Raw genomic sequence first — 27,798 nt, forward strand, 5'->3', positions numbered from 1 at the left:
GAATCATTTTTTTATTTGTGAGAACCAACACAGCGATCTTACCACAAACAATAATATTCAAATAGACTAAGAATAATTAAACAAGAATATGTATAATAACATTCTGTACAGGTTAAAGATTTTAATTTATTCTTGGTATCTATCTAGAAAATGTCTGCAGATTAAAATTTACCGTTAATTTAACCTAAAATATTATTTTATGCCTATCATTTCAGGAAAATACTGATCAATGTATCTAACTTACAGATTTGATATTCAAAATGCAACATCAACTAATACATGTTTTCCTTATATAGTACCTCCCTAATGGAAATGAATTATTTCTCAAATTAATTTTGTTGTGAATAATTTGTCTTTATAAATGTTCAAATTAACAACAAGAACCCATACACACATACATGCACATGCCAGCACACACAAATATGTACATAGCACATATGGAGACCTATTTGGTTTTCCATAAGAATTCTGGCATATTAAAATTATGGTACAAATTGTGTTAAAGAATTGAAAATATTGCTGCAGGTGCCTAATTTGAAAATGTCAGGAGAATGTGCAAATTATTGAACCACTGCACCAATTTTCCACAGAAGATTTTACTTAACTTTTTATGAAGATTAGAGCCATACTCGAGGAGAGGAATGCTAAATGACTAGGCACTTAAAAGAAGTGAGATGTGAGATCAGATACTTAATGTAAGATGAATAATGAAAAGAGAATACAAGAAAGCTTATCTTTGCTTCACTAATGATAGCAAGACCTTTAACTATGTCATTTAGCCCAAAATATGGAATGTATACCTAATAGGTATGCTGTACCACTTCTACACCTCTTTCTTTTTCTGATCATGAAAACTTGTTTGAAAAATTTAATTTATAAATATACTGTTGTTTTGAATACTGAAGATAATACGTATAAACAGTATATTGTTTTCATAGTCTTTCCAGTTTCCAGTGATAGAATATTTATTTATTTATTTATTTATTTAGTCAATTTTTATGCCGCCCTTCTCCTTAGACTCAGGGCGGCTTACAACATGTTAGCAATAGCACTTTTTTAACAGAGCCAGCATATTGCCCCCACAACTCGGGTCCTCATTTTACCCACCTCGAAAGGATGGAAGGCTGAGTCAACCTTGAGCCAGTGATGATGAGAATAGCTATGAAACTGAGATATAAAAATAGTAGCCTTCAAGTGATGGGTTTGGAAATGGTTAGTAAGAGCAGTTTGAGTTGTAAAAGACTGGACCAAATAAAGTTTGACTTTTCCCTTGAGAATAATGATCAGTAACATAAATTCATATATTCTGAATGAGATAGAACTACAGAACACACTAGAAAAAATTATGTTAAGGAAGGTTGAAAATAGGAGAGAATGCTTAACAGTAAGGAACAGAAGAGAGATTTTTTAGACTGTTCTTGGAAATTATTATCCAGGCAAGAAAAGGTGGGATGATTTCTAAAGATATAATAGAAATGCCAAATATTTACCCATAGTTTGAATTGGATAAATAAAGGATAGGAGGTGGTGTCCCACTGTGATAGGTTAGAGTACCCAAGTTGAAAGATACTGATTGCTGCAGGAGCAATTATACTAAAACCATCCCCAAATTAGGATTCATGTACCTCAGGGTCAATTATGACATATGCTGGTCTCCTTACATTTGAAACTGACTGCAATTTCCTTCTATTATTATTATTATTATTATTATTATTATTATTATTATTATTATTATTATTATTATTATTATTATTATTATTTAGATTTGTATGCCGCCCCTCTCCGCAGACTTGGGGCGGCTCATAACAGTAAATTATATTTGTATGTATTTGTCAGAAAACACACCAACACCTTCCCTTGGGGGGGGGATAAGGAAAACGTTGCACTATTCAGTATATGCATGGTAAAAATAATGAGCTATTCACAGTTTGATTTTTTTTTCTTAAAGTATGCTTGATACGAAGGACTTGAGGAAAGAATTGTTGTTTGTTCATACACTCCTTAAACAATTTCGAAGTTAACGACCCCAACTTTCCCCTCATTCCCTTCCTTTTCGGGGGCTTTTCTCTAAAGCCGAGGGTGGATAAAAAAGCAGCCGAACGACCAGGGACACTAGTGAGAACTGCGGCCATTTTAAACATGGGTGCGAGGCGGGGTAGGGAAGGGGGAGGCAGAGGTGTTGGGTTCGTTGTCAAATTAGCTACACCTTCTTTTTCTGTGGGGCTGGCCTCCGGGAAGGAACGAGCCCCTCCAAAGGCCACCAGACAGGCTGTGGTGGGCTGCGTACTCATCGGCAGGGCTTGATCTCGGGGCAGCGCCGGCGGATTGAGGGGAGCGCTGCAAGGAGGGGAAAGCGTTGGCCGCCGCACAGCCGCCACAGTCCGCAGCCGGGAGGGGGGGAAGGGTGGCGGCGGCTGCGGCAACGAAGAGAAGCCTGGCTCTGTCGGGTTCATTCGTCCTTTCCGCCCCGCCTTTGGGTGGCAGGCAGGCAGCGCAGCGGCCAGAGCGAGCCCGCCGGCGGGACTGCAGCGGCCTCTTCTTGTCTGCCGAGAAGCTGCCGCCGCCGCCGAACACAATAAAAAGGAGGCGGGTGAAGAGAAGGCAGCCGGCAAGGTTTCCGTTTCGCGCTTCGTAGGCCCGGCCCGACTGAGGGGCCCTTGAGCAGCCATCCCCCAGAACACCCGGCGCATCCAGCCAGTCGCTGGGAAGTCGGCCGGAGGAGGCAAGGCGGCGGCGGGCGCAGGCCTAAGGGAGAGGCCTACTGTGCCGTACCCTGCACCTCTTGAGACGGCGCCTGGGCCAGACCGAGGGTGGGTTGAGGGGGGAAAAAAGGCTGGTCGGCGCGATGGTGTGAAACGAGACCAGCGCCTGAGCGAAGATGGCCGGTGGTGGCGGCGTCGGCGGCGGTAGAAACGTAGGGAGCATCCGCCAACCGAGCTTTCTTCTCGAGGGTAAGTGGATTTCGGGGGCGTCTTAGAAGCCGTAGCGCGTTTCCACGAAAAGAAGCCTCCGTCCTCCGGGGATTCAGGGCGTCCTTACTCCCGAGTAAACCTATCTCGAAAGGCGGCTCGGGAAGGTTAGCAGCTGGACCCTCCCCCCCTTCGCGTTTGGCTTCCACGAGTGGGGATTTTCTATACTATACGATCGGGAAGTCTTGTGGGAGGGAGGTAAAAGAGGAGCAGGAACGGTTTAGTCTACTTTTTTCCCCCCTTTCTATTTTTTTTACACAAAATCCGAACAAAAGCAAGAGGAAAAACCTGCGTGCTGGGAGGGGGAGCGGTAGTAGTAGGATGACTGGCAAAGGTTAATATTTCGATAAGAGACGAAGCTTATTGAGTCAGAATTTTTGTGTGGTAGTCTTCACTATGACAGCTGCTGGCGCCCCTTTTTACTTTATTTTCTTTATTGCCCCATAAAGGTTTTCCTTTTGTGCATTTATTATTTTACCTTGAAGATACTGAAAGAAAATAATAATAATTCGATAATAGAAAATGCTGATGCGAGAATTACTATACCTGGTTTATATAGTCGCCCCCCCCCCCATTTATGTGCTGCTTTCCCTATATCTTGCTAAACATTCTTAGAGGTAAGGACTCATTCTAGGCAGGTGGACATACCTTTGCTACCTTAATTGAGCATCCATATTAGAAGAAATACCAAGTCCAGGCCAACTCAAAAGTCACAAAAATAGGTGGGCTTTCATCTTTTCTATATATTCAAAATATGAACAGTACCTTCCAAAGTTAAGTATAAAATGCCAGAATAATAAATTCCTCTTGGTAATTAAATTTTCTTTGATGATTTAAATAGCTTGAAATTCTGCTTTTCTCTTTAAAAATAATTTAATAAAGGTTTTTTTCTTCTTATAAAAGAGATTCTAAGATTAGAATGTTTTTTAACTGTGTTTAATTTTGAGAGTAGGATACTTGAATGTTCTATCCAACATTGATACTTTTACTTTTAGTGTTTGTATCCATAAAATGAGATAATAAGATTTCATACCACCTCTTCAAATTCTGTGAGGAGGAATGATGTGAAAGCAGGTTCATATGTTATTTCTGTGGAAGTGTACTGGATTTATTATCAGAGCAAAGATTAAAGATTATGTTTTCCCTATTATGACTATATGTTGAATAGCATATATCTATGTATAATTCAGCAGTAGTGCTTTCAGATTCATCGGTGCATTTCCTACCTGTTTTGTATACCTAAAAAGGAAAATATGAAGCATTCCTAAAATTTAGTGGTATAGGGGTTGTAGCAGTGCAGTGACAGAAAATGACACCACGCTATCAAAGCATGCTGAAACAAAAGGAATACATTGGCAGTTGTCTCATTTGGAAAGTTGTATATATAAAACAGCTTTTTATGGTTGGGGAGTTTTTACCAAATCATAGTGATAAACCTCTTCATAAATGTCATATGAAGTTATTTCATAAATAATGGTTTCTCAGACATAGAAGCCTTTATGTAGTTTAGTCTCAAATTGCTATTAATAAGTGTACTTTAGTATGCTATCTCAGTACACCACAGGGGTGTAGTCCACATTAACTAGCATTCCACTTAACATGTGAGGTAGATAGATTTGTAATCAATCATGAACTATTTATTTCATTTTTATTAATATGTATTAGTATTAATAATTATTAAATATTAGAATTGTTTTGGACCTTCTCATAAGTAGATAAATGTGCTTGTATATAAATGTGTAAGTACATGAATTATTGCTTGGATTGCAGGATTATGAACCTGTTGCATTTATTTCATTCAGCTTGCTATTTAAATCAAATATTCCCTTCAATAGTTTTGAAAACAAGGCTATTTTGACTGTGAAACAGAGATGGGTTGCTCCTGGTTCGGCCTGATTCTGCGAACCAGTAGTGGTGGGGGCGAGAAGCTCACCCACCCACCCAGGAAGCTTCTGCGCATGCGTAGCAACCTCTGCCCATATGTGTTGTGCATGTGTGCACGAGTGAACCGATAGTGACGGGATTTTCAACCTACAACTGCCTTGAAGGGAAATATTTCCTAAATATTAACTTCCTATATAATTACATCTGAATTGCATATATAATAGTTCCATTCACATGTATTGATATAAGAACAATTATGGCTAGTGTTTCTCCTATTTTTGTTGCATTATTTAATCCAGCTATTCTAAATTTCATTTTCCATCAAGTTTTTAGAAACCATTTGTTTCTTATTTTAATATATTATCTTTCTAATCGGTTTGCAGTCTTTAACTGTCCTCAGGGCCAAGCTAATTTAAGACTGAACTGGGCCAACAGAAGAAGGAAGAAGCATTGAATTATTGGAATATACTGGGAGGGCAACATGAGCAGGATAGGGGTATCTTCATTGATGGCAGAGAATAACCATGGTACTAAATAAAACAACTGCAGTGACATTTATAATTTTGAATAGATATTATAGATTGCTATGGTGACAGTCACAGAAAGGCTACCATAAAAAGAAGGAAACACAAAATGGCTGTTGTAGGTGAATAAGCTAGTTTACAGTAGAATTGCAAAATCTGCATAGGGGAAATAGAAAGTGGCTCTTTTAATAGACAATCATGGTTTTTATATGGGATCACCTTCAAATGTAATCAAATTAATGCATAATATGCAGTTTCTATATTGATTTTTAAATGTTTTTAATGAAAGTTAAATATTCTGTATTGGCATGAGAAAGATAGTTAACATGTCAAAGCAGAATTTGCATCATATCAATGTCAAATAAAAAAACAAAGCTTGGACCATTCTTTGCTGATATAATTTGAGTATTGTTATTCCCTTCTACAGGTTACCTACTTTTTCGGAGCATAAGATACACCCTCCCCCCCCCAAAAAAAAGAGAGTGAAAATTTGAATGTGTTTTACACACCAAATATAGCCCAGCCCAGTCTCTCAAACTAAGGTTTTAGGGATTGAAACTGATGGCAACAAAAGTGAGTACACCCCTAAGTGATAATGTCCAAATGGGGCCCAAAGTATCAATATTTTGTGTGGTCACCATTATTTTCCAATACTACCTTAACCCTCTTGGGCATAGAGTTCACCATTGCCACTGGAGTTCTGTTCCACTCCTCCATGATGACTTCACGAAGTTGATGGATATTAAGAGACTTCCACCTTCCATTTCAGGATGCCCCAGAGATGATCAATAGGGTTTAGATTAGGAGACAAGCTTGGCCAGTCCATCACCTTTACCCTCAGCTTCTTTAGCAAGGCAGTGATCGTTTGGAGGTGTATTTGGTATGATTGTCATGTTAGAATACTGCCCTGAGGCCCAGTCTCCGAAGGGAGGGGATCATGCTCTGCTTAAGTATGTCACAGTACATGTTGACATTCATGGTTCCCTCAATGAACTATAGCTCCCCAGTACCAACAGCACTCATGCAACCCCAGACCATGATATTCCCATCACCATGCTTGACTGTATGTAAGACACACTTGTCTTTGTATTTGTCACCTAATTGCCGCCACACATGCCATCTGAACCAAATTGGTCTATCGGATCACAGGACATGGTTCCAGAAATCCATGTTCTTAGTCTGCTTGCTTGCAGCAAACCATTTACATCCTTTCTTGTGCATCATCTTTAAAAGAGGCTTCTTTCTAGGACGACAGCCCTGCAGAGGAATTTAAGACAGTGTGTGGCGTATGGTCTGAGCACTGACAGACTGACACCCCCACCTTCAACATTTGCAGCACTGCTGGCAGCATGTCTGTTTCCCAAAGCCCACCTCTGGATATGACGCTGAGCACAGGCACTCAACTTCGTTGGTTGACCATGGCAAGGTCTGTTCTGAATGGGTTCTGGCCTGTTGAACCACTGTATGGTCTTGGCCACCGGGCTGCAGCTCAGTTTCAGGGACTTAGCAATCTTCTTATAGCTTAGGGCTTAGGCCATCTTTATGTAGAGCAACAATTTGTTTTTTCAGATTCTCCGAAAGTTCATTGCCATGAGCTGCCATGTTGAACTTCCAATAACCAGTATAAGAGAGAGACCAAATTTAACACACCTGATCCCCTTTCACACTTTGACCTTGTACAACTAGTGAGTCACATGATACCAGAAAGGGAAAATGGCTACTTGGGTCTCATTTGGACATTATCACTTAGGGCTGTACACACTTTGTTGCCATCAGTTTAGACATTAATGGCTATGTGTTGTGTTATTTTGAGGAAACGGCACATTTACACTGTAATACAAGCTGTGTACTCACTTCTTTTCATTGTAGCCAAGGGTCATTTCATCAGTGTTGTCACATGAAAAGATATACTTAAATATTTACAAAATGTGAGTGGGTGTACTCACTTCTGTGATGTACTGTATGCGTCTTGTAATGCAAAAAAATAATGTTCATTGCACCACAAGCAGAAGCTTGTTTTATTAATCTTATTAATGATACATTGATCTCATGTTGCTAAAGTTCTAGAAGATGACTTGAATAAACTCCTTTTAAAGAAGATAATTGAATAGTTTAGTTCGTTATGGAATATCAATAGTTACCAGATTATGTTTTCCAACTATAAATATCTTTTTAAACTGATCATTGTATATCATTGCAATCAACTTATGGTAGTCTCTTTACCCTTCTAATGTTTTCCAGATATTTTATAGCCACATTTATTTACCTACCAGTATATATTTATGTTTATACATCATCCCACTCAATAGTTAAATAATTATCAGCATGATCAATGGCTGGAAGATGGGAAAGATAGTATTAATTCATAACATAAAATTGAGGAAAGCGACTTAATGGCACTGTTGGGAATTGTATGAATAAATTCTTATTGTGGCTAGGATACATTACATATGTTCATGTTTACTAGTTAGCATATATTGCATGAACCTAGGCACTGTAGTTTGAAAAGATAGAAGATAGGCCAGTGTTATATATAAATCTGAACAATTATGGCGTTATTCAATAAACTATGCCATCCTTCCCATTTTTAAAATAAAAGTAAGTTGATACTTTTCAAGTCAGTAGGTAACTGGCTAACTACTTAGAAATTAGAATGTTGGAATATTATTTATATTCAACAAAGCTCTTTCTTAGTTTCTAAATAATATAAATATATAATAGGAACATTTTTTCTAAAATCTTTGTGTTGGGCAGTGGGCAGGAACAGAATACATGATAAATAATACAGAAAGAAGAAGGAAAAAATGAAAGCAATATCCTTGTTAATGTTGTATTGTTTTTTAAGCATAAATCTCTTACTTTGGAAGCATTTTGTTTTACTAAATCTGCTTGAATAATACTAATGAACTTGACGTTGCATTTGTAAATTTAGTTTTTCTGATAATGCATTCCTTTATCAGGAAGAAAAAGCTACATTTATGGACAATGTTGAAGGGAGGTAAAGTTGACTAATCATTTTAATGGTGGGTGACCTTGTTCCTGATTAGTGGCATCATTGGCAGACACAACAAGTTACTGTAGTCTTTCTTTAAGATTGTGGCTGAAGATATTGATTTTTGATACTCCCTCATCATCAGAATTAAAAACAAGTTCATAGATAGGAGTAGAAGAATAGAACAAATAATGTTTTCATTATCTATGTGATCATTTTGCTCACTTCATGAAAACAAGAGGTAAATTATATCTAGAAAAGCAAAGCTTCAGAAATTCCAATGAAGGATAATATGCATACATTACTTGGTTATGTGGAATCCCAACAATTGATAGTGGCAGGGTGAGTGGATTTTATAACTGAAGGAAAGTTAAGATTGATTTTTTTTTTTGCATTTTTCTTACTTTGTCTTTACAGTATACCTCATTGTTTCTCCTTTCCCAACTATCTTATTTTTTGAAGATCTCTTTTACTTTGAAAACTATGGCTTTAAAACTGTTTCATACATTTCTGTTATGAAGCAGTGCGGATGCACTTTGGACCAATTCCAAAGAAAACAACAACTATTCTTGTTCAGTAATTTATTTCAGATTGAATTTAAAACATTTATATTAACTTTTATTTTATTATAAGCTTTCAGTTTTTTCACTCACTAGCAAACTAAAAGTCTGGATTGGGACTCTCATATTAACTATATGAGAGTCCCAATTTGTAGAACGTTGTTAAAAATAAAAAAGCCAGCCCTTTGCATTGTGCCTGCAATCATAATAGAAAGATGGCCTGTTTTCTTAAAATTGATAAGAGATTATCAAATACTTTAATTTGAATTAGTGTGGAAGCAATTCATAAAATTATTTTGTGGCTTTAAATCAGAATTTAAAATGAAGAGTCGTATGTTTTTTGGCCTTTCCTATTTTTAAGATTGAACAGGTTCCATTAGGATCTCAATTTCAGAGAGGCAACTTGGTGTAGTGGATAAGGCACCAGGCTAGAAATCAACAGACTGAATTCTAATTCTGCGGGTGACCTTGGGCCAGTCACACACACTCACCCATAAGAAGGAATCAATGGCAAACTATTTCTGAAATCTTGCCAAGAAGAACTACAGGGACTTGTGCTTAAAAAACAATATACTGTGAGAAACCAATTTTTTTTCCTGAAAAAAGGAGAAACCCCATTAATGTACAAAGGTATATGAAAGAAATAGGTCCTCCTATTTACCTAACATATTTTTTAGAAATGTGAACAATACTTATGTGAAGTTGTTTACAGATTCAAATTAAGAAGCAAAAAGATAATAGGGCAGATTGAGAAGTTTGAAGCTCCTTTCCCTCAGTTCTTTATAACACTGCTTCCATATATTTCTTGTAGCCAGCTGAAAAATCTTTATACAATATTTCTATTTTTCCCCACTCTTTGCAGAACTCATCTAATTTAAAAATACTCCTAGGTCTATTTCTGTGCACTTCATGTTTGAGATTTTTCCAAGATTTTGAATACTTTAATCTGCGGTTTGTGAAGGACATTTCAAAATATTTGTCTTTATAAATATATAGTAGTTGATTTGGAGATATGTTTCAGATCATTGTATTGCTGAAATTCACAGTCTCCTTTCAGGTTTAATTTCTCTACTGACATGCAAAAGTAAGAAGAGAAGGATTCTTAGCTTCATACAAGAGACACTGGAGGCTTTTTTTTTCTGCCGAAGGTGTCAAACCTCTGCACTTACTATGTTGTTTGATATATATATATATAGTAGACGTCCTCATCCAAAAAGTGCATCAGCCAATAAGATTATGAAATTGAGTATTGTAAACTGAATAGGAATTGGTTTTATTCTAATATTTATTCGTAAGAACACATACCAAAGTACTAAAAGCAAAGACAACTTGTAAAAGAAAAACAGATTTTAAAGTAAGAATGTTATCAAAACAATAAGGTAGGACTCACGAATTTATTAAACTTGCATTAATTCTTCCATTTTAAAAGGACTATATAATTGCATATGTGCATATTTGATGTAGATAGCCTTTATTTTTAATATTTTTCAATAACCCGACTTTAAATTATTGTGGCAGTATGATGGATTAATTCTTAGAAGTCCCTGTGGAATTTTTAAATATATATATACTATCGTATTTAAATGCCAGTAGAAGGAAATATATGTAATTAAGGGTTGAACTATGCAGTCTGGTGTTCTCTGAGCTTGGTGGTTCACTTGCAAAAATTTTATTAGCCAACTAGGTAATATCACACTAATGAGTGCAGACATTGCTCCCTGTTTACATTCAACAGTGAACTTCTCCTTGGTAGTCTTGACTGAAATATTCTTTTCTGCTTGATGATTTGCCTGGAGTTAATACCTGTTTATTTGGGTATTGACTACTAGAGGGGATGTATTCTGGTCTACAGTGATCTCTCATTTTTTGCGGGGGATGCGTTCCAAGACCACCTGTGAAAAACGAATTTCCGTGAAATAGAGGAAAGATATCTTTTTATGTATTTAATGAGTACTTGGACTTTTAAAACCCACCCTTTGCATTAAACAGTCATTCTATCATGTTTCTCAGCTGGAACTACATGTGATATCCTACCAGTTTCTTTAATAGAGTACAGTAGTACTGTAGAATAATTTTATGAATTTTTAATTTTAATTTTAAAATTTTCAATGGATTTAATGGATTTAAGCCCCCTTTGAAAACCGGTGAAGTAGTGAATCCGCAAAAGATGAACCATGAAGTAGTGAGGGATTACTGTCTTAATTTTCCATCCTGGGATGGAACCAGCCTTGAGAATGGGTTTGCCCTTGACCAATCATCTTGAGGATTAAATCAGTCTCATTTGAATAATTGCTAGGATCTCCCTTGAGACACTCAGATTCTGACTTGATCCTTCAGAGGCTGGACTCCCTCCTGAACCTCTAATTTGGCCTTCTTTTAATCAATTTTAAACCCTTCAACTCCTACCAAACAGCTCTTTTTAGGACTCCTGATTCCAGCATCCTATAACTTCAAAGACACCTTAGAACCTCTGTACTGATCAAGAGATATAGGCAAGATAGTAGCCATTTGACTGTCTCCCCCCCCCCTTCCCTCCTCCCCCTCTGTCTTCTTCCATCTGTGTGCTATGGGAATTGCCGGGGCTATGGGTGCTGCTGAGTCAGCTTGTGATGCTCGTTGGCCAAGATATAGCAGCTCCAGCGAGAAAATTTAAAGGGAAGCACTTCCAGACACATGCTAAAAGAGCCAGGCAGATTAGCTTGTGGTGAATGATTCGTACCTGCTCTTCAATATCCTGGCAACACCCCCTCCCCTCAAATAAAGACTGCAGCTCATAGGAAAGAGAGTCAACTTGCAGTGCTTGTCTAGAGAAGATAGATTTGCTACATGCACTGCATCACCACTGGCCGATCACACCTGAACCATATCAGAGGCCCATGCATGGGAGGGGGTGGTGCACAAGTGCAATTGCAGGCCAGATTATGTTGGATTTCCTGGAGGCCACACAATAGAGGAGGCCATAACACATGTGGCATATGAGGAGGCTTATATTTTGGAGGCATACTTGGGGGAGGGCCTACAAAGAACCTACCCTACTGGTGGGCATGACTATTGAGCATAATGCAGTTTCAAGTTTCAAGTTTTATTGGATTTATATGCCGCCCCTCTCCGAAAACTCGGGGCGGCTAACAACAATCATAGACAATATACAATAATAATCCAATACTAAAAGCAAATTAAAACCCCTTAATATAGAAGGGGGGGGGGCAGAAAGAGAAGCAGGAAGACAGACAAGGAATCTTCAGAACAAGACTAAATATCTTCACCAAATCAGTCTCCCTCCCGTTCCAACCCATCTTCTTTCAGATCCCATAGAGCATACAAGGGCCCCTCGAGGCCTCAGCCCAGGTGGAGGCACTCCGACATAGAACTTTACAAAGGATCTGTGAGAGAGCAAAGGTGGCAACACAGATTTCACAGGACTCCAGGGAGAATCCAGGGCAGGTACTAGCAGGATCAGAAGGGGATACCTTGGCACTAGATGCCACAGATATGTCCAGAACACAAGGAAACCTATGGGACACATTGGAAGCCCAAGAGATCAGGGACCCCCAGGAGGTTCAGCCCAATCAGGCCCTTACTCATCAAGAACCAGTGGGTCCTAGCCAGACTCTAGAGGAGACACAGTAGCCCCTAAGCTAGTCTTTGATCCAGCCAACCTCTGTGCTCTCATGGCAGAAGCCTTCCCACAGGCTCTTTCTGCTTGCCTTCAATCTTTCCTGGGGGAGAAATCTATATCTACCTCTTCCTCATCTTTATCCAAGCCATGAATTAAGAATCCCTCTAAGTAGAGACACCTTGCCAATAGGGCCGGTTCTGATGATTCTTCTGAGGAATCATGCCTCAGTGGATCCAGGAAGAGATCCAGAAAGAAGACAATTCCAGATGGAATCTGTCAGAGGACCCACAGATTAGCCTTTAACAAGCAGATTATTTGCCCCAATTTATTTAAATCATTGTTATTTAAGAATCGAGTGGCAGCCGGTATGAAATTACCTACTTCATCTTCAGCCCAGGATGATCAGGCAAACCCACTTTTTCATCCTCGATCCCTGGGCAATTGAGTATCCTTGGCCACCATAGAGTGATGTTTCGGAAGTGCCATTGCCATGGCCTATGAGATACCCAGTCTTCCAACTCCAGCCGGCATTACAGCACACTCCACCAGGAGTGCAGCCACTTCAGTGGCTTGGTCCACGCAGGCATCTCTAGCAGGCAGGGGCTCCTCTTCACTGGAGCTACAGGAACGCTGCCAGCCACCGGCACAGGTGTGTGCGCGTCTGGTGGGTGCCCATTGGCATGAGATTAGGCTTCTGCACCTGCGCTGGAAACCAAATCTCGCATGAGAACATGCATGTGAGCTAGATTTTGGTGATTTTCATTGAGATTTTTGCACAAAAGCAAAAAATCAGCAAAACTCACCAACATCTCACTCGCACGTGCATCCTCATGTGAGATTTGGCTTCCGGCTATGTACAGAAGCTGAATCTTTCACCAACATGCACGCACGCACGCCGGTCATCTGGAGCTGGGTGCACAGCTCAATTTTTGCTACCGAGACACTGTACGTGGGCTCACCCTTCCTAGTTTATCAGTCACTACAAAATTGATTCCTACACGTGTGCGGCAGGAGATTACTGCAGAAAGTGTTGGACACTCATTCAGTGCATCAGACACTCGCCCCTCCCTAGGACCTCTGCTTTAGTATGTCTCATTCTGAAGGCTGGTTCCACCCCAGGATGCAAAATAGGTGTTGTAATCTTACCTGAACACCTCTTCTCATCAGATGGAACCAGCCTTCAGTCTCACCCTTGTTTTCTACCTCTGTTTTTCTCTATCACATGCTATTTCTTGTATCTTGGCAACAAGCCACAGGTAAGGGAGTCCACACAGCTTAGAGGATACCACTAAGCCACCACATTCGAGTCTAGTCTTCAGGATTCGTCAGATCTGTTTTCTTCATGACTACTTGTTGGTTTACTCAAGAGGTTTTGAGGGTTTTAGCTAGTTTGTGTGGTATGGTGATGCCACGTGGTTGTGATGGTGTCTTGGTTGTTTTTGAGATAAGGTAGAGGATAGATAGGTAGATAGGTAAATATCTTTCTTGGTGGTATCCTTTTCATACATTGTATTGTTATGCTGTAGTGAGTTCAGTGATCAGCCTTTTAAAAAAAAATTAAGCTGCATGTGTATCCATTCTATTGGAACAGGTTGTATATGTGATCAATTTCCTTTTTCTGTTGTTTCAAGTTGCTGCACTGAATGTGAACTTATCTGAATAACATTCTAATACAGCTCCTTTTGTGGGAAGTTGGGTTGTTAATTTGGTAGTGGAGCATTTGATTAGTGTGGGATGTTTTTTCTGCAACAATCCAGAACACTGAGGTTCACAGCTGCTAAACAAACTCCATAGGTACAATGCTTTGACCTCCAATTATACTTGTCTTCCAAAAGCTTCTAACAGAGGAGTTTTTCCAGGGGGTATATGTGGGTTGATGCCAGATGCTATTTGAAAAGTACCTTTGTATATTTTTTTCTATTATATTTTTAATTCTAATTGTCGTTACTAAGATGCTAAGATTGCATATGATTGAAATAGGATGTACAGGGGTGGACAAAAAAATGGAAACAGTTGACTTTTTGGCATCATAATGTTTGAACATGTTCAAATCAATCAAAACTTGACATATTTTAATGTTTTTTTAAAAAAAATCTGTTATTTGATATGTTTTTTTAAACTACCTTTTTGCTTTACAAAAAATTAAGGAAATTGGTTATAACCTTCTAGAAATGGCAGACCTCTCAGACTTTCAAAGAGGCCAAATTGTTGGTGCTCGAATGGCAGGTGCTAGTGTAACAGAAAGTGCCCAAATGTTTGGCGTTTCAAGAGGTAATGTTTCAAAAGTAATGACTGCTTTTGAAAGAGAAGGGAAAATGTCCTCAGCCAAGCAGAGGTCTGGTCGAAAGTCGAAGTTGTCTGAGAAGAGACCGTTGGACTCTAAAGCGAATTGTTAGAGCGGATCGCAAGACTACAGTTCCTAAAATCACTGCAGAGCTCAATAGACACGTACAGAACCCAGTTTCCACAAAAACTGTTCGAAGGGAGTTTCACAAATCTGGGTTCCATGGAAGAGCTGCAATTAGAAAACCTTTGCTCTCAAAGACAAATGTTTCAAAGCGTTTAGAGTGGTGTAGAAACCACCAGAAATGGTCCCTCGAGCAGTGGCAAAGTGTGATTTTCTCTGACGAATCATTATTGTTTACCCTTTTTTCCAACCTCCAACCGTGTTTACGTTTGGAGATAGTCAAAAGAATCATTTCATCCAGACTGCCTTCACCCAACTGTCAAACATGGCGGGGGTTCAGTGATGATCTGGGGTGCTATTTCTTGGAAATCCGCCAGGCCAATGATTTCCCTTCATGGAAGAATTAACAGCCATCACTATTTAGGACTTTTGGCCGACCAAATTCATCATATGGTTCAAGAACTGTTTGTTTGTTTGTTTGTTTGTTTATTTATTTATTTTTTTATTTTTTTATTTTTTTATTTATTTATTGGATTTGTATGCCGCCCCTCTCTGTAGACTCGTGGTGGCTAACAACAATGATAAAAACAACATGTAACAATCCAACCCAATACTAAAATAACTAAAAAAAAACCTTATTATAAAAACCAAACATACATACAGACACACCATGCATAAATTGTAAAGGCCTAGGGGGAAAGAATATCTCAGTTCCCCCATGCCTGACGGCAGAGGTGGGTTTTAAGAAGCTTACGAAAGGCGAGGAGGGTGGGGGCAATTCTAATCTCTGGGGGGGGTTGGATCCAAAGGGCCGGGGCCGCCACAGAGAAGGCTCTTCCCCTGGGTCCCGCCAAATGACATTGTCTAGTTGACAGGACCCGGAGAAGGCCCATCTTTCAAGATGATAATGCACCAATGCTTAGAGCAAGAAGTGTTAAAGAATGGCACAAGGAACACTCTAATGAAGTTCAGCATCTCATCTGGCCACCACAATCAACAGACCTCAACATTATTGAGCATTTATGGTCAATTTTAGAGATTCAAGTAAAAAGTTGATTTCCACCACCAATCGTCTCTAAAAGAACTGGAGGATGCTTTAACTGAAGAATGGGCTAAAATTCCTTTGGAAACAATTCACAATTTGCATGAATCAATACCTCGGAGAATTGAGGCTGTATTTGCTGCAAAAGGTGGACCAACACCATATTAAAAGATATTTTGATGATTTTTCAAGGTGTTTCCATATTTTTTCCACCCCCTGTATACATGATTGATAAGTAAATAATAAAAATAAATATTCTATTTTTGTTATCCATATTTTCAGTCAATATGAGTAACATGTCTAAGCTCATACTTCACTCCAGTTGTATTTGATGTTTGTTTTTTGCTAGTATTTGTCTAAATCTTTTTCTCCTCTACAATGCTTGGAGAGTCCAAGCATGGGTTAATTCTGTCTGATTGGCCAGAGATTGAGTAGCAAATTCTTTGGCCATGCCACTTCCACCTGGCTGAGCTTCAGCTTTCAACTCAGTCAGCCTAGAGAGAAACGAAATTTATTTATCGAGATTGGAATTTCAAAAGCAACCAGAGACCTGGATTTTTCATCAGGGCAATTTTTCCACCAGAGCTCAATGCATCCTCATTGGAGTGCTGCGGCAGGCATGACTTGGAATTTCTTGCCAGGATCTACCAAGGACCGTTAAGGCTCCATTTCCGCATCACAGGGGAGCGACAGCAGAGCCAGCAGCCGGGCCGCTCAATTCCTTAGGTCCTGCAGTCTGAAAAGCAGCGCCTCCACTCCCCTTGCACCTATGCTGAGACAGACCGAGGCTTCGGTTCTACAACAAGCAGAGGCTGCCTAGGTTGTGCTTTGGAAACCATGTTGCCTGTTTCATGCCAATTGCTGAGTTGCGGCGCTTGCAGATGTGTTGTCGGTTTCACATCTTCTAACTGCTGCTGGTTGTACTTACAAACCATGTTGTCATTTTGGCGCAGATTTCCCTACCTGGTATTTACAGGGAGTATTGAGGATTCCCTCAGTTCATCTTACCAGCATTTCCTCAGGGACATCAGCCAGCCTTACTATTGCAAAGGAGATTCTTCCCAGGTTTGGGATTTGCCCCAGATTTGAATTAAGGCTAGCAGCAGCAAGACATCAGTAGCAGTTCGAACACTTCCAAAAAGGCAAACTGATTCATTTTGCACAACAGTAATTCAGCTGACTCTTTCCCCAGACAGCAGAGATCAGAGGCTTCTGATTCCAGAAGGGCCAGGTCAGCTTCAAATGGGACTTCTACTGAACCAAGCTAAATATTCTAGGGAAAACTCATCTGAGAAGGATGCCAAGGGAAAGGGGAACTTCCTCTTCTATTCTGGCCTCCAGGAAGGACGTCTTTGTGACGTCAAAGCTCCGCCCTTGGAATTCCCTATTGGGATTCCCACCTCCTTTCCATCCTCCAGATCGGCCGAAAATGCTGCTGCCGATTGCAAAAGCGGCGCTCCACTGGGTGGTGGCGCCCGGCTGTAACCTTCTGAAACAGCTGGGCGCTTCTCGGCGGCCACCCGAACACGAAAAGTTCGGGTTCGGGAGAACGCCAAGAAGCCCCTCGGCTGTTTTAAAAGGTGACAGCCGGGCGGTGGCGCCCAGCAGAGCGCCATTTTGCGATTTCCCCCCTTTGCATGCATTAATCGCATTTACATTGTTTCCTATGGGAAACAATGTTTCGTCTTACAAACTTTTCGCCTTACGAACCTACTTCCGGAACGAATTAAGTTTGTAAGACGAGGTATTACTGTATTTTCTTTTTAATTGTGACTGCTTCAACTGTATGTTATGTACTAACCATTTCCTAAGAGGTAATGAGATGTTTTCATTATTTAATTTTTTCAGGTTGCAATAGGAATGAAATTCATAAGAAAAACTAATTACAATTCAGATTTCATTTATACCAATGAAAGTGGGGAATGTACTATAATGGGAATTTTAAGTACCATACTCTACCGGTAGTAGAAGTGATTGATATCTGTTCCTGTTTCTATTTTTATTCAGTTTCTTCCTCATTCCATTTCATGTCAAAGTACACATGGTGTTCAAGACTAGTAAAGTAAGGAACATTCATTTTTAAGGAGTCAGAAGCAAGCATTTGGCAGAATAAGTGAATTTATGATAAGGGTATACATTAACAATGTTTTGCCAATTCCTTAAAGTATTTGTTTTCAATAAATTTGTGACTACTGAGTGGGAATATGGTGTAATTTTTGGGATGTTGTTATATTTGCTGGCTAGCCTACTTTGAAATTATGATCGTGCTCTTTAACATTTATAGGATAACACTACATTTAAAATTAAAATTTGAACTAAACTACTACAGCAGTATTAAAAAAATAAATGAACTTTTGTATGAACATTGCCTAGATTATCAGTTTCCCCATGAAAACACAATTTGAGTCTTCAGAAATTCATATGGATTTTACACGGTCCCCCAGAATTCCTCCAGATGATGACACATACATACACCCTCCAGATGATGACACATACATACATTTTCCTCTAGTACAGTGGTTCTCAACCTGGGGGTCGGGACCTCTTTGGGGGTTGAACGACCCTTTCACAGGGGTCGCCTAAGACCCAGGGAAAAGACAAATTTCCCACGGTGTTAGGAACTAAAGCTTCTATTCTGGCTCCTTGGAACATATTTTTACAGTCCGACCAATCAGGCGTTTACATTGGGGGTGTCCCTCTGACCTTCCTGCCAATCAGCGTAAAGCTCTGTTGGGAGAATTAGCACTAGACTTATGGTTGGGGGTCACCACAACAAGAGGAACTGTATTAAGGGGTCGCGGCATTAGAAAGGTTGAGAACCACTGCTCTAGTAGTAAGTAACATCAAGCAGGAAAAAATAAATACAGTATACATATTCACTTTCTATCATATGTTCAATCAAACCTTATAATGCTTTTTAGTAAATAAAAAAGTGTAGACTATAATACTAACCATTGTTGGATCCATGCTATTTTTATTTTATACTCATGTTATTTTATGGAATGGTGCAAACTATATAGAAACTGTCTTACAAGTCTGCATCCCACTATTAGGAAATACAGTACATGCATTAAGTGCATCTGAACTTCTTGGAACTGGAACTGATCCTAACTTATTTATTTTCAGCTTTGGATAAATCACAGTCGAAGCAGGATGGAGGCTTTAAAAATAATTGGAGCTGTGATCATTCAGAAGAAAGTGAAGGAGATACAGAGAAAGAGTAAGGATATTTTACTCTAGGCTGTTGAAAAATATATAATAGAAGCCTTGAATAATAATTCATTAGTAATAATAAGGTATTAATTGTTTTCAAAATATGCTATTCCTTATTCCAAAATGCTATAAATTAACATTTTAACATTCCTAGAATTTATAATGGAGGTATGAATGAATTAAGGACTGTATTTAATTTAGATTTTAAAAATGAGATTCTCATTTTAGAAATACTGCAGACATAATATTTACAATTGTTCACTTTATGCCTTCTACATTTTACTTACTAATGTTTGAAAACTATAAACCATGTAGGGACATTATCTAGTGAATTCTATCTAAATCTACCGGAAAGGTTTTTTTCTCTTTTTTGCCTGCACATGCAATATAAATTAAGAAATATTGCCATGGTTATAAAGTCTGAGATTCTTAGGTAAGAAACATATATTCAATTGAACAGTCTTGAAACCAAAAGTTCATTTCCTGTAATTAGATTTATATGAGACTGAATTGCAGGGGCCCCATATGCATGCGGGGGGGGGGGCATGCGGGAGCCACATGCATAGGGGTGGGCTGCATAGGCGGGGGCAGCACATGCTTTGTATTTTGGGGGTTCAGGAGTATGGAAAAAGCAGGCGCTCAGAAGAGCAAGTTGCGTTTGGGTGAGGATCATTATTGAGTAGCGTAGTTCAACAGGGAGGCTAGTGTAGGGAGACCTGTTTGGATGGACCTGTGTGGGGTGAGTCCCTCCTAATTCAACTCCCTGGGGCTGCCAGTTACAGCATACAAGTAGAGGAGAAGCATGAAGTGCTTTTCATGCCCCCTGGCTTGTTCGCTGTGGGAAAAATAGAGCATTCGGAAGAGCTTGGTGGACAGGCTCTGTTTCCGGTGGGCGTTCATTGTCGGGGCATGTAGTTCATCCCACAGGCTATCATAGGTAGACCATTAGCAATCTGTGCGGGTCACAGCAGCAGAGTCAGACGACACAACATATCCCTCGCTACCCACGTTGCTGTATTCTGGACCTCTTATAGCTTTCAAGTGCACTTAATCAAGTGCAATTTAATTCATTTTAATATCACTAGGGGGTTTTGTAATTAATGGATGATTGGGGTAAATATGGGACGAATGATTGGTATGAATGCAATGGTTGGGGCGGGTGGGATTATGGTATGAATGTGATAAATGGAAGCAGTATGAATGATAGACTTTGCCCACCTGACGCCGGAGAGGCGGGAGGGGAGGGGGCACTAATCTCTGGGGAGACAGAGGGTCAGAATATTCCTGTGTTGCTGGGGAGAGGCAGATATGGCGGGGGCCGCGGAGTTAGCCGTTCCAGGGGAACGAGGGACCGTTGCTTAATAACGATCCCTTGTTCTGGCTCCGTGAGCCCAATCTTGGGTACTGGTGATGAGTGTAACTCTGGCCCTGGGCTCAGGTTGCTGCTGCTTAATGCCAGGTCGGTGGTAAATAAAGCTCTCCTCATCCGGGATCTGATCCTGGATGAGGAGGCCGACCTGGCATGTATTACTGAAACCTGGCTGGGCCCAGAGGGAGGTGTTCCTCTCTCTGAAATCTGCCCAGCTGGGTTTCAGATATGGCATCAACCTCGACCCCAGGGAAGGGGGGGAGGAGTGGCTATTATAGCCAGGGAGAGCCTTTGCCTACGTGGACTCATTGCTCCGGAAATTGCGGGTTGCGAGTCACTCTTGATGAAGTTGGACTTAGGGGTTCAGGTGGGCTTATTTCTCACGTACCTGCCTCCCAGCTGCGTGTCAAAAGCCCTGCCTGTGCTACTCGAGGAGGTAGCCGGGTTGGTGGTAGAGTTCCCAAGACTTATTGTCTTGGGGGACTTCAACCTGCCGTCACTCGGCGAAACCTCTGGGCTGGCACAGGAGTTCATGGCCACCATGACAGCCATGGACCTGACTCAAGTAGTACAGGGTCCGACTCATGAAGGGGGGCACGCACCCGACATGGTATTCTTTCCGAGCAATTGAGTAATGGTCTGAGACTAAGGGGCTTAGAAGCAGTGCCTTTGTCATGGTCAGACCATTTTCTACTACGGCTTGACTTCCTGGCTCCAATCCTTCCCCGCAGGGAGGCGGAACCAATTAAGATGTTCCGCCCCAGACGCCTGATGGACCCAGAGGGCTTTCAGACGGCGCTTGGGGTTATTCCAGAGGCACTTGTCCACAGTTCGGCAGAGTCTCTTGCGAAAGCCTGGAACGAGGCTGCAGCAGAGGCTCTTGACCGGATTGCGCCTTTGCGACCTCTCCGTGGCGCTAGACCCCGTAGAGCTCCATGGTTCAACGAGGAGCTCCGGGAGTTGAAACGCCAGAAGAGACGTCTAGAGAAGCGATGGAGGAAGAGTAGGTCTGAATCTGATCGAACACTTGTAAGAGCTTTTATTAAGACTTACAAAGTGGCGCTCAAGGCGGCAAGATGCGCGTACCATGCCGCCTTGATTGCATCAGCGGAATCCCGCCCGGCCGCTCTGTTTAGGGTGACCCGCTCCCTTCTTAATCAGGGGGGAGTTGGGGAGCCCTTGCAGAGTAGTGCCGAGGACTTTAACACGTTTTTCGCTGATAAAGTCGCTCGGATTCGGGCCGACCTCGACTCCAATTGTAAAACAGAGTCGACTGACAACGAGTCAGTCGAGGTGACTGGGGCACGTACTTGTCCACCTGTCTGGGAAGAGTTTGATCTGGTGACACCTGATGAAGTGGACAAGGCCATTGGAGCTGTGAGTTCCGCCACCTGTTTACTGGATCCGTGTCCCTCCTGGTTGGTTTCGGCCAGCAGGGAGGTGACACGGAGCTGGGCCCAGGAGATTACCAACGCTTCCTTGGGGAGGGGAGTTTTTCCATCACTCTATAAAGAAGCGCTTGTGCGCCCCCTCCTCAAGAAGCCCTCCCTGGACCCAACAACTATCGTCCAGTCTCCTTTATGGGGAAGGTTGTCGAGAAGGTGGTGGCACTCCAGCTCCAGCGGTCCTTGGAAGAAGCCGATTATCTAGGTCCCCAGCAGTCGGGTTTCAGGGCCGGTTACAGCACGGAAACCGCTTTGGTCGCGTTGATGGATGATCTCTGGCGGGCCCGGGACAGGGGTTTATCCTCTGTCCTGGTGCTCCTTGACCTCTCAGCGGCTTTCGATACCATCGACCATGGTATCCTTCTGCACCGGCTGGAGGGGTTGGGAGTGGGAGGCACTGTCCTTCAGTGGTTCTCCTCCTACCTCTCTGGCCGGTCGCAGTCGGTGTTAGTGGGGGGCCAGAGATTGACTCCTAGGTTTCTCCCTTGTGGGGTGCCTCAGGGGTCGGTCCTCTCCCCCCTGCTATTCAACATCTACATGAAACCGCTGGGCGAGATCATCCAAGGACATGGGGTGAGGTATCATCAATATGCGGATGATACCCAGCTTTACATCTCCACCCCATGCCCAGTCAACGAAGCGGTGGAAGTGATGTGCCGGTGCCTGGAGGCTGTTGGGGCCTGGATGGGTGTCAACAGACTCAAGCTCAACCCGGATAAGACGGAGTGGCTGTGGGTTCTGCCTCCCAAGGACAATCCCATCTGTCCGTCCATCACCCTGGGGGGGGAATTATTGACCCCCTCAGAGAGGGTCCGCAACTTGGGCGTCCTCCTCGATCCACAGCTCACATTAGAACAACATCTTTCAGCTGTGGCGAGGGGGGCGTTTGCCCAGGTTCGCCTGGTGCACCAGTTGCGGCCCTATCTGGACCGGGACTCATTGCTCACAGTCACTCATGCCCTCATCACCTCGAGGTTCGACTACTGTAATGCTCTCTACATGGGGCTACCTTTGAAAAGTGTTCGGAAACTTCAGATCGTGCAAAATGCAGCTGCGAGAGCAGTCATGGGCCTACCTAGGTATGCCCATGTTTCACCATCACTCCGCAGTCTGCATTGGTTGCCGATCAATTTCCGGTCACAATTCAAAGTGTTGGTTATGACCTTTAAAGCCCTTCATGGCATCGGACCAGAATATCTCCGAGACCGCCTCCTGCCGCACGAATCCCAGCGACCGATTAGGTCCCACAGAGTGGGCCTTCTCCGGGTCCCGTCAACTAAACAATGTCGGTTGGCGGGCCCCAGGGGAAGAGCCTTCTCTGTGGCGGCCCCGGCCCTCTGGAACCAACTCCCCCCGGAGATTAGAACTGCCCCTACTCTTCCTGCCTTCCGTAAACTCCTTAAAACCCACCTTTGCCGTCAGGCATGGGGGAACTGAAACATCTCCCCCTGGGCACGTTTAATTTATGCATGGTATGTCTGTGTGTGTGACTGTTAGCATATGGGGTTTTTTAAATATTTAAATATTTTAAATTTGTCTGATTGCTTATGATTTGTTTTTTACATGTTGTGAGCCGCCCCGAGTCTTCGGAGAGGGGCGGCATACAAATCTAAGTAATAAAATAATAAATAAACTTCAAGATTGCACATAGCAATCATATGTCAACCAATCATAACTATGAACTGATTGCTAAGCAACTCAAATGAGATCACATGACCATTGTTTGGGGAACATTTTATTATGGCCAGAATTGCTTTATGGGCCATAAAGCATCCTTTCGAGGCAATTGTAATAGTTGTTGAATGTCCATCCATAAGTCAAGGACTACATGTGCTGGATTTCAGCAGCTACCCGGTGTCTACCTGGGAGAACAGTTAATGTTCCAGAATTATTTGGAACATCAGGTGGTACCCATACTGATTTCTAGGGGAAATAATTTATATAGGATAGGTGCTGGGACAGAAAAAGCTTATTTCCTAGATGTCAACAAATGATGTTGTTTAACAGAGGGGGTCGGGAGTGTGCCCATTCTCCTCAGTCTTGGAGTGAGCAGAAACAATGGGAGATAGACAGTTCCTCAAATAATTAAGTTTTATTGATTGATTGATTTGATTTGATTTGATTTGATTTGTATGCCGCCCCTTTCCGCAGACTCCTTTATAGATAATAATGAGCATCTGGAATTGTCCCTATATGACCGTAGCAACTAGTACAGGTCATAGAGCAATGGAATCATATGGCATAACAGACCATTTCCATCACTACCTGCATTGCCATATTCTGGATCTGTTATAGCCTCTAAATGTTCTTTAAAGGCAGCTTGTTACTAATGCATATTAATGCATAGTAAGTGTAATATAATAATAATTCTTAAATGTTCACTGAATGATAGTTTAACTGGTACCTTATCAGTGAAAGCTATAACACACATATATAAAACACACATATATAAAAAGAAAATTATTGTAACATGCTGTATTTGAGAGTGACACAAAGAGTTGGGCTAGTTGGAAATGTGACAATGTATTTAAAGTACTCTACAGGTCAAATCGCTTTCTTAGCATTATACACTACCTGATTGCTGAAAACCTTATTGATTCATTCTGATAATTTCTAACTACTTATTTTCTCTGGCCATGCTTACAAAACATATGAAGGTAGAATTCAATTATAATTTTGATATAACTGGTATGTTTCTTCACAGAAACAATTACACAACACACACACACACACACACACATTAATGAATGAATGAACTGTTTTGTTCTCTGGATGCTTTCTCTGCAGAATCCTAGCTAAACTTGCTATCTTAGGGCTGAGCCATTGCATCATACTGACCTAATGCTAATAGTGATTTCAGCATTCTACTTACCCTGGTAGCTCATATGGTTGTGCATTTCTTTCTTCTCAGGTCATTAGGAAAGTCTGCTTTTCTTTTTCCCCCTGATGTTGCTTCCTTATGTTTTGTTCTGAAGCAGATTTCAATTTTTGGTTTGTATTGATTAATTTATTGCTCTGAAATCATTTTAAGGATGTATGGTGTAGAATTAAAGACATTGGGCTGGAAACTGGGAGACTGAGTACTAGTATTGACTTAGGTTGGAAACGAGGTAGGTTGCTTTGTGCCAGTCACACACATCTGCTCTTGGACAACTACAATTGCAGAAGATTACCCCTCACCCCCCAACACTGAGTTTCATTGAAAGACTATAATATAGCAACAATATTAAACTTGTCAAATAGGTAACAAAGGGAAATGGAGATTTGAGAGAATATTTTATACGTTGCAGGTTTGAATTCTCCAATGCTAAAATGTTGAATGTTATAAGTCCTATTTTTGAAATAAAATTCTATATAAACTTCAACTTTAAATAAAAAGCTTCCCCGAGTCCGCAAGGAAAGGGGCAGCCTATAAATCTAATGAAATAAATAAAATAAAATAGTGATGTTAATCTAAAGAAAAAAAATTAAATGAAAATATTTTGTAACGATTGTTGAAATCTGGTTCTGTTGTCTTAATCTATGTCAGTTGGTGAAAGTTTAAATATATTTTCTTCTTATGTGTAGTGAAGCCAATTTGCTGTCATTGGATGAAAGCGATGAAACTTGCAGTCCCAATGGTGAAAGAAAAGTGAGTGTATAAAATATAATGTACATGTACTCACTTTACAAATGCCATATCACATGAGATCTTATATCTATTTACTCTGAGGTAATTCTGATATAGTCTTCGACTTACAACAACAATTAACGGCCAGAATTTCCATGATGAAAGAAGGCAGTTGTTAAATGAGTCACTTTTGCCATGGTTGTTAAACAATTCACTGCAATTAAGTGAACCATGTGGTGGTTATGAAGCCAGCTTCCCCCAATAACTTTGCTTGTCAGAAACTGCTAGGCAAGTCTCTCCTCTTGAGATTAGATTTAGGGGTTCAGGTGGGCTTGTTGTTAACATACCTGCGTCCCAGCTATGTTGCAGCAACCCTGCCTGTGCTGCTCAAGGCGGTAGCCGGGCTGGCAGTGGAATTACCCAGACTTGCGGTCCTGAGGGATTTTAACTTAATGTCGCTCGGCGAAACCTCAAAGACAGTGCAGGAGTTCATGGCTTCCATGACAACCATGGACCTGACCCAGGTAATTCAGGGTCCAATTCATAGAGGGGGTTATTCACTCAACTTGACATTTCTCTCAAAGCAGTGGAAAAATGATCTGGTTTTAAGGGGTATAGTCATCTCACCCTTGTCATAGGCAGATCACTTCCTGTTAAGGCTGGACTTTGATCGATTAATCCCCCACCGCAGGGAGGTGGAACCAATTAGGAGGTTCCTCTCCAGATGCCTAATGGACCTGGAAGGGTTCCAGAGGGAGCTTGGGGAAATTCCTGACTCGTTTGTCCGTAGTCCGGCTGAGTCTCTGGTGACAGCATGGAACAAGGCCACATTGGCAGCTCTGGACCAGATTGCTCCTGAGAGGCCTTTCCAAGGTAGCAGACCCTGGAGATCTCCTTGGTGTACTGAGGAGCTCCGAGGAATGAAACGCCAGAAGAGATGCCTAGTGCAAGCATGGGGGGACAGTAATTCTGAATCTAACCGAGCATGGGTAAGAGCCTACATTAGGACTTATCTTGTGTCGATAGAGGCGGCAAAGTCTGCGCATGTTACTGCCTTTATTGTGTCTACAGATTCTCACCCAGCCGCCCTGTTTAGGGTAACCCGCTCGCTCCTTAATGGGATCAGTGGTGGAACCCTTGCAGGAGCGTGCTGAGGAATTTGTTCAGTTTCTTGCAGATAAAGTCGCTCAGATTCAGAACGATCTGGACTCCAATTGGACAATTCAGACCGAGGTGACAGGGTCAGGTCTTAGTTCCACCATTTGGGAAACGTTTGGCCTGGTGATCCCTGAGGAAGTGGACAAGGCCATGGGAGCTGTGAGTTCCTCTACCTGCTTACTAGACCCGTGCCCTTCCTGCCAGTCAGGAGGTGACACGCGGCTGGATCCAGGCATTGATTAAGGCTTCCTTGAGCAAGGGGTCATTGCCGCAGCCTTTGAATGAGGCAGTTGTACAACGACTCCTCAAGAAACGGTCTCTGCATCTAGCCGAATTGAAGAACTGTAACCTGCCCTTTTTGGGTAACGTTGTTGAGAAGGTGGTGGCACTCCAGCTCAGACGGTCCTTGGAAGAAGCTGATTAGCTGGATTCCTTTCAATCCGGTTTCAGGACTGGTCACAGCACGGAAACAGCTTTGGTCATGCTGATGGATGATCTCTGGTGGACTCGGGATAGGGCACATTCTTCTATCCTGATGCTCCTCGACTTCTCAGTGGTCTTTGATACCATCGACCATGGTATCCTTCTGCGACGACTGGAGGGATTGGGAGTGGGAGGCACTGTTTTACGGTGGTTCTCCTCCTATCTCTCCGGTCGTTCGCAGTCAGTGTTAGTGGGGGGGCAGAGGTCCACCGCTTGACCTCACCTTTGTGGGGTGCCGCAGGGGCCTGTCCTCTCCCCCCTATTATTTAATATCTACATGAAGCTACTGGGCAAGGTCATCCGATGGCATGGGGTGAGGTATCACCAGTACGCTGATGATACCCACTTATATATCTCCACCCTATGCCAATTCAGTGAAGCAGTGGATGTGATGTGCCGGTGCCTGGAAGCTGTAAGGATCTTTATGGGGGTCAACAGGCTCAAGCGCAACCCTGACAAGACCCAAGTGGCTGTGGGCATTTCCTGCTAAGGACTCTTCGATCTGTCTGTCAATTGTTCTGGG

General features: G+C 41.7%; 1 protein-coding gene across 1 annotated transcript in view; it reads left to right on the plus strand.

The window, feature by feature from the left end:
- Nucleotides 1–2,153: 2,153 nt before the first annotated feature.
- SENP6 (SUMO specific peptidase 6) overlaps nucleotides 2,154–27,798 on the plus strand; it is a 71,231-nt gene continuing 45,586 nt past the window's right edge. Inside the window, exons 1-3 of the mRNA XM_070733081.1 lie at nucleotides 2,154–2,951; nucleotides 19,124–19,217; nucleotides 25,592–25,655. Coding sequence (XP_070589182.1) covers nucleotides 2,879–2,951; nucleotides 19,124–19,217; nucleotides 25,592–25,655 — 231 coding nt within the window. The 5' untranslated portion in view covers nucleotides 2,154–2,878. The remainder of the gene's footprint in view (nucleotides 2,952–19,123; nucleotides 19,218–25,591; nucleotides 25,656–27,798) is intronic.

This window comes from Erythrolamprus reginae, chromosome 1 (genome assembly GCF_031021105.1).
Source record: "Erythrolamprus reginae isolate rEryReg1 chromosome 1, rEryReg1.hap1, whole genome shotgun sequence".
NCBI classification, from domain to species: Eukaryota; Metazoa; Chordata; class Lepidosauria; order Squamata; family Dipsadidae; genus Erythrolamprus; species Erythrolamprus reginae.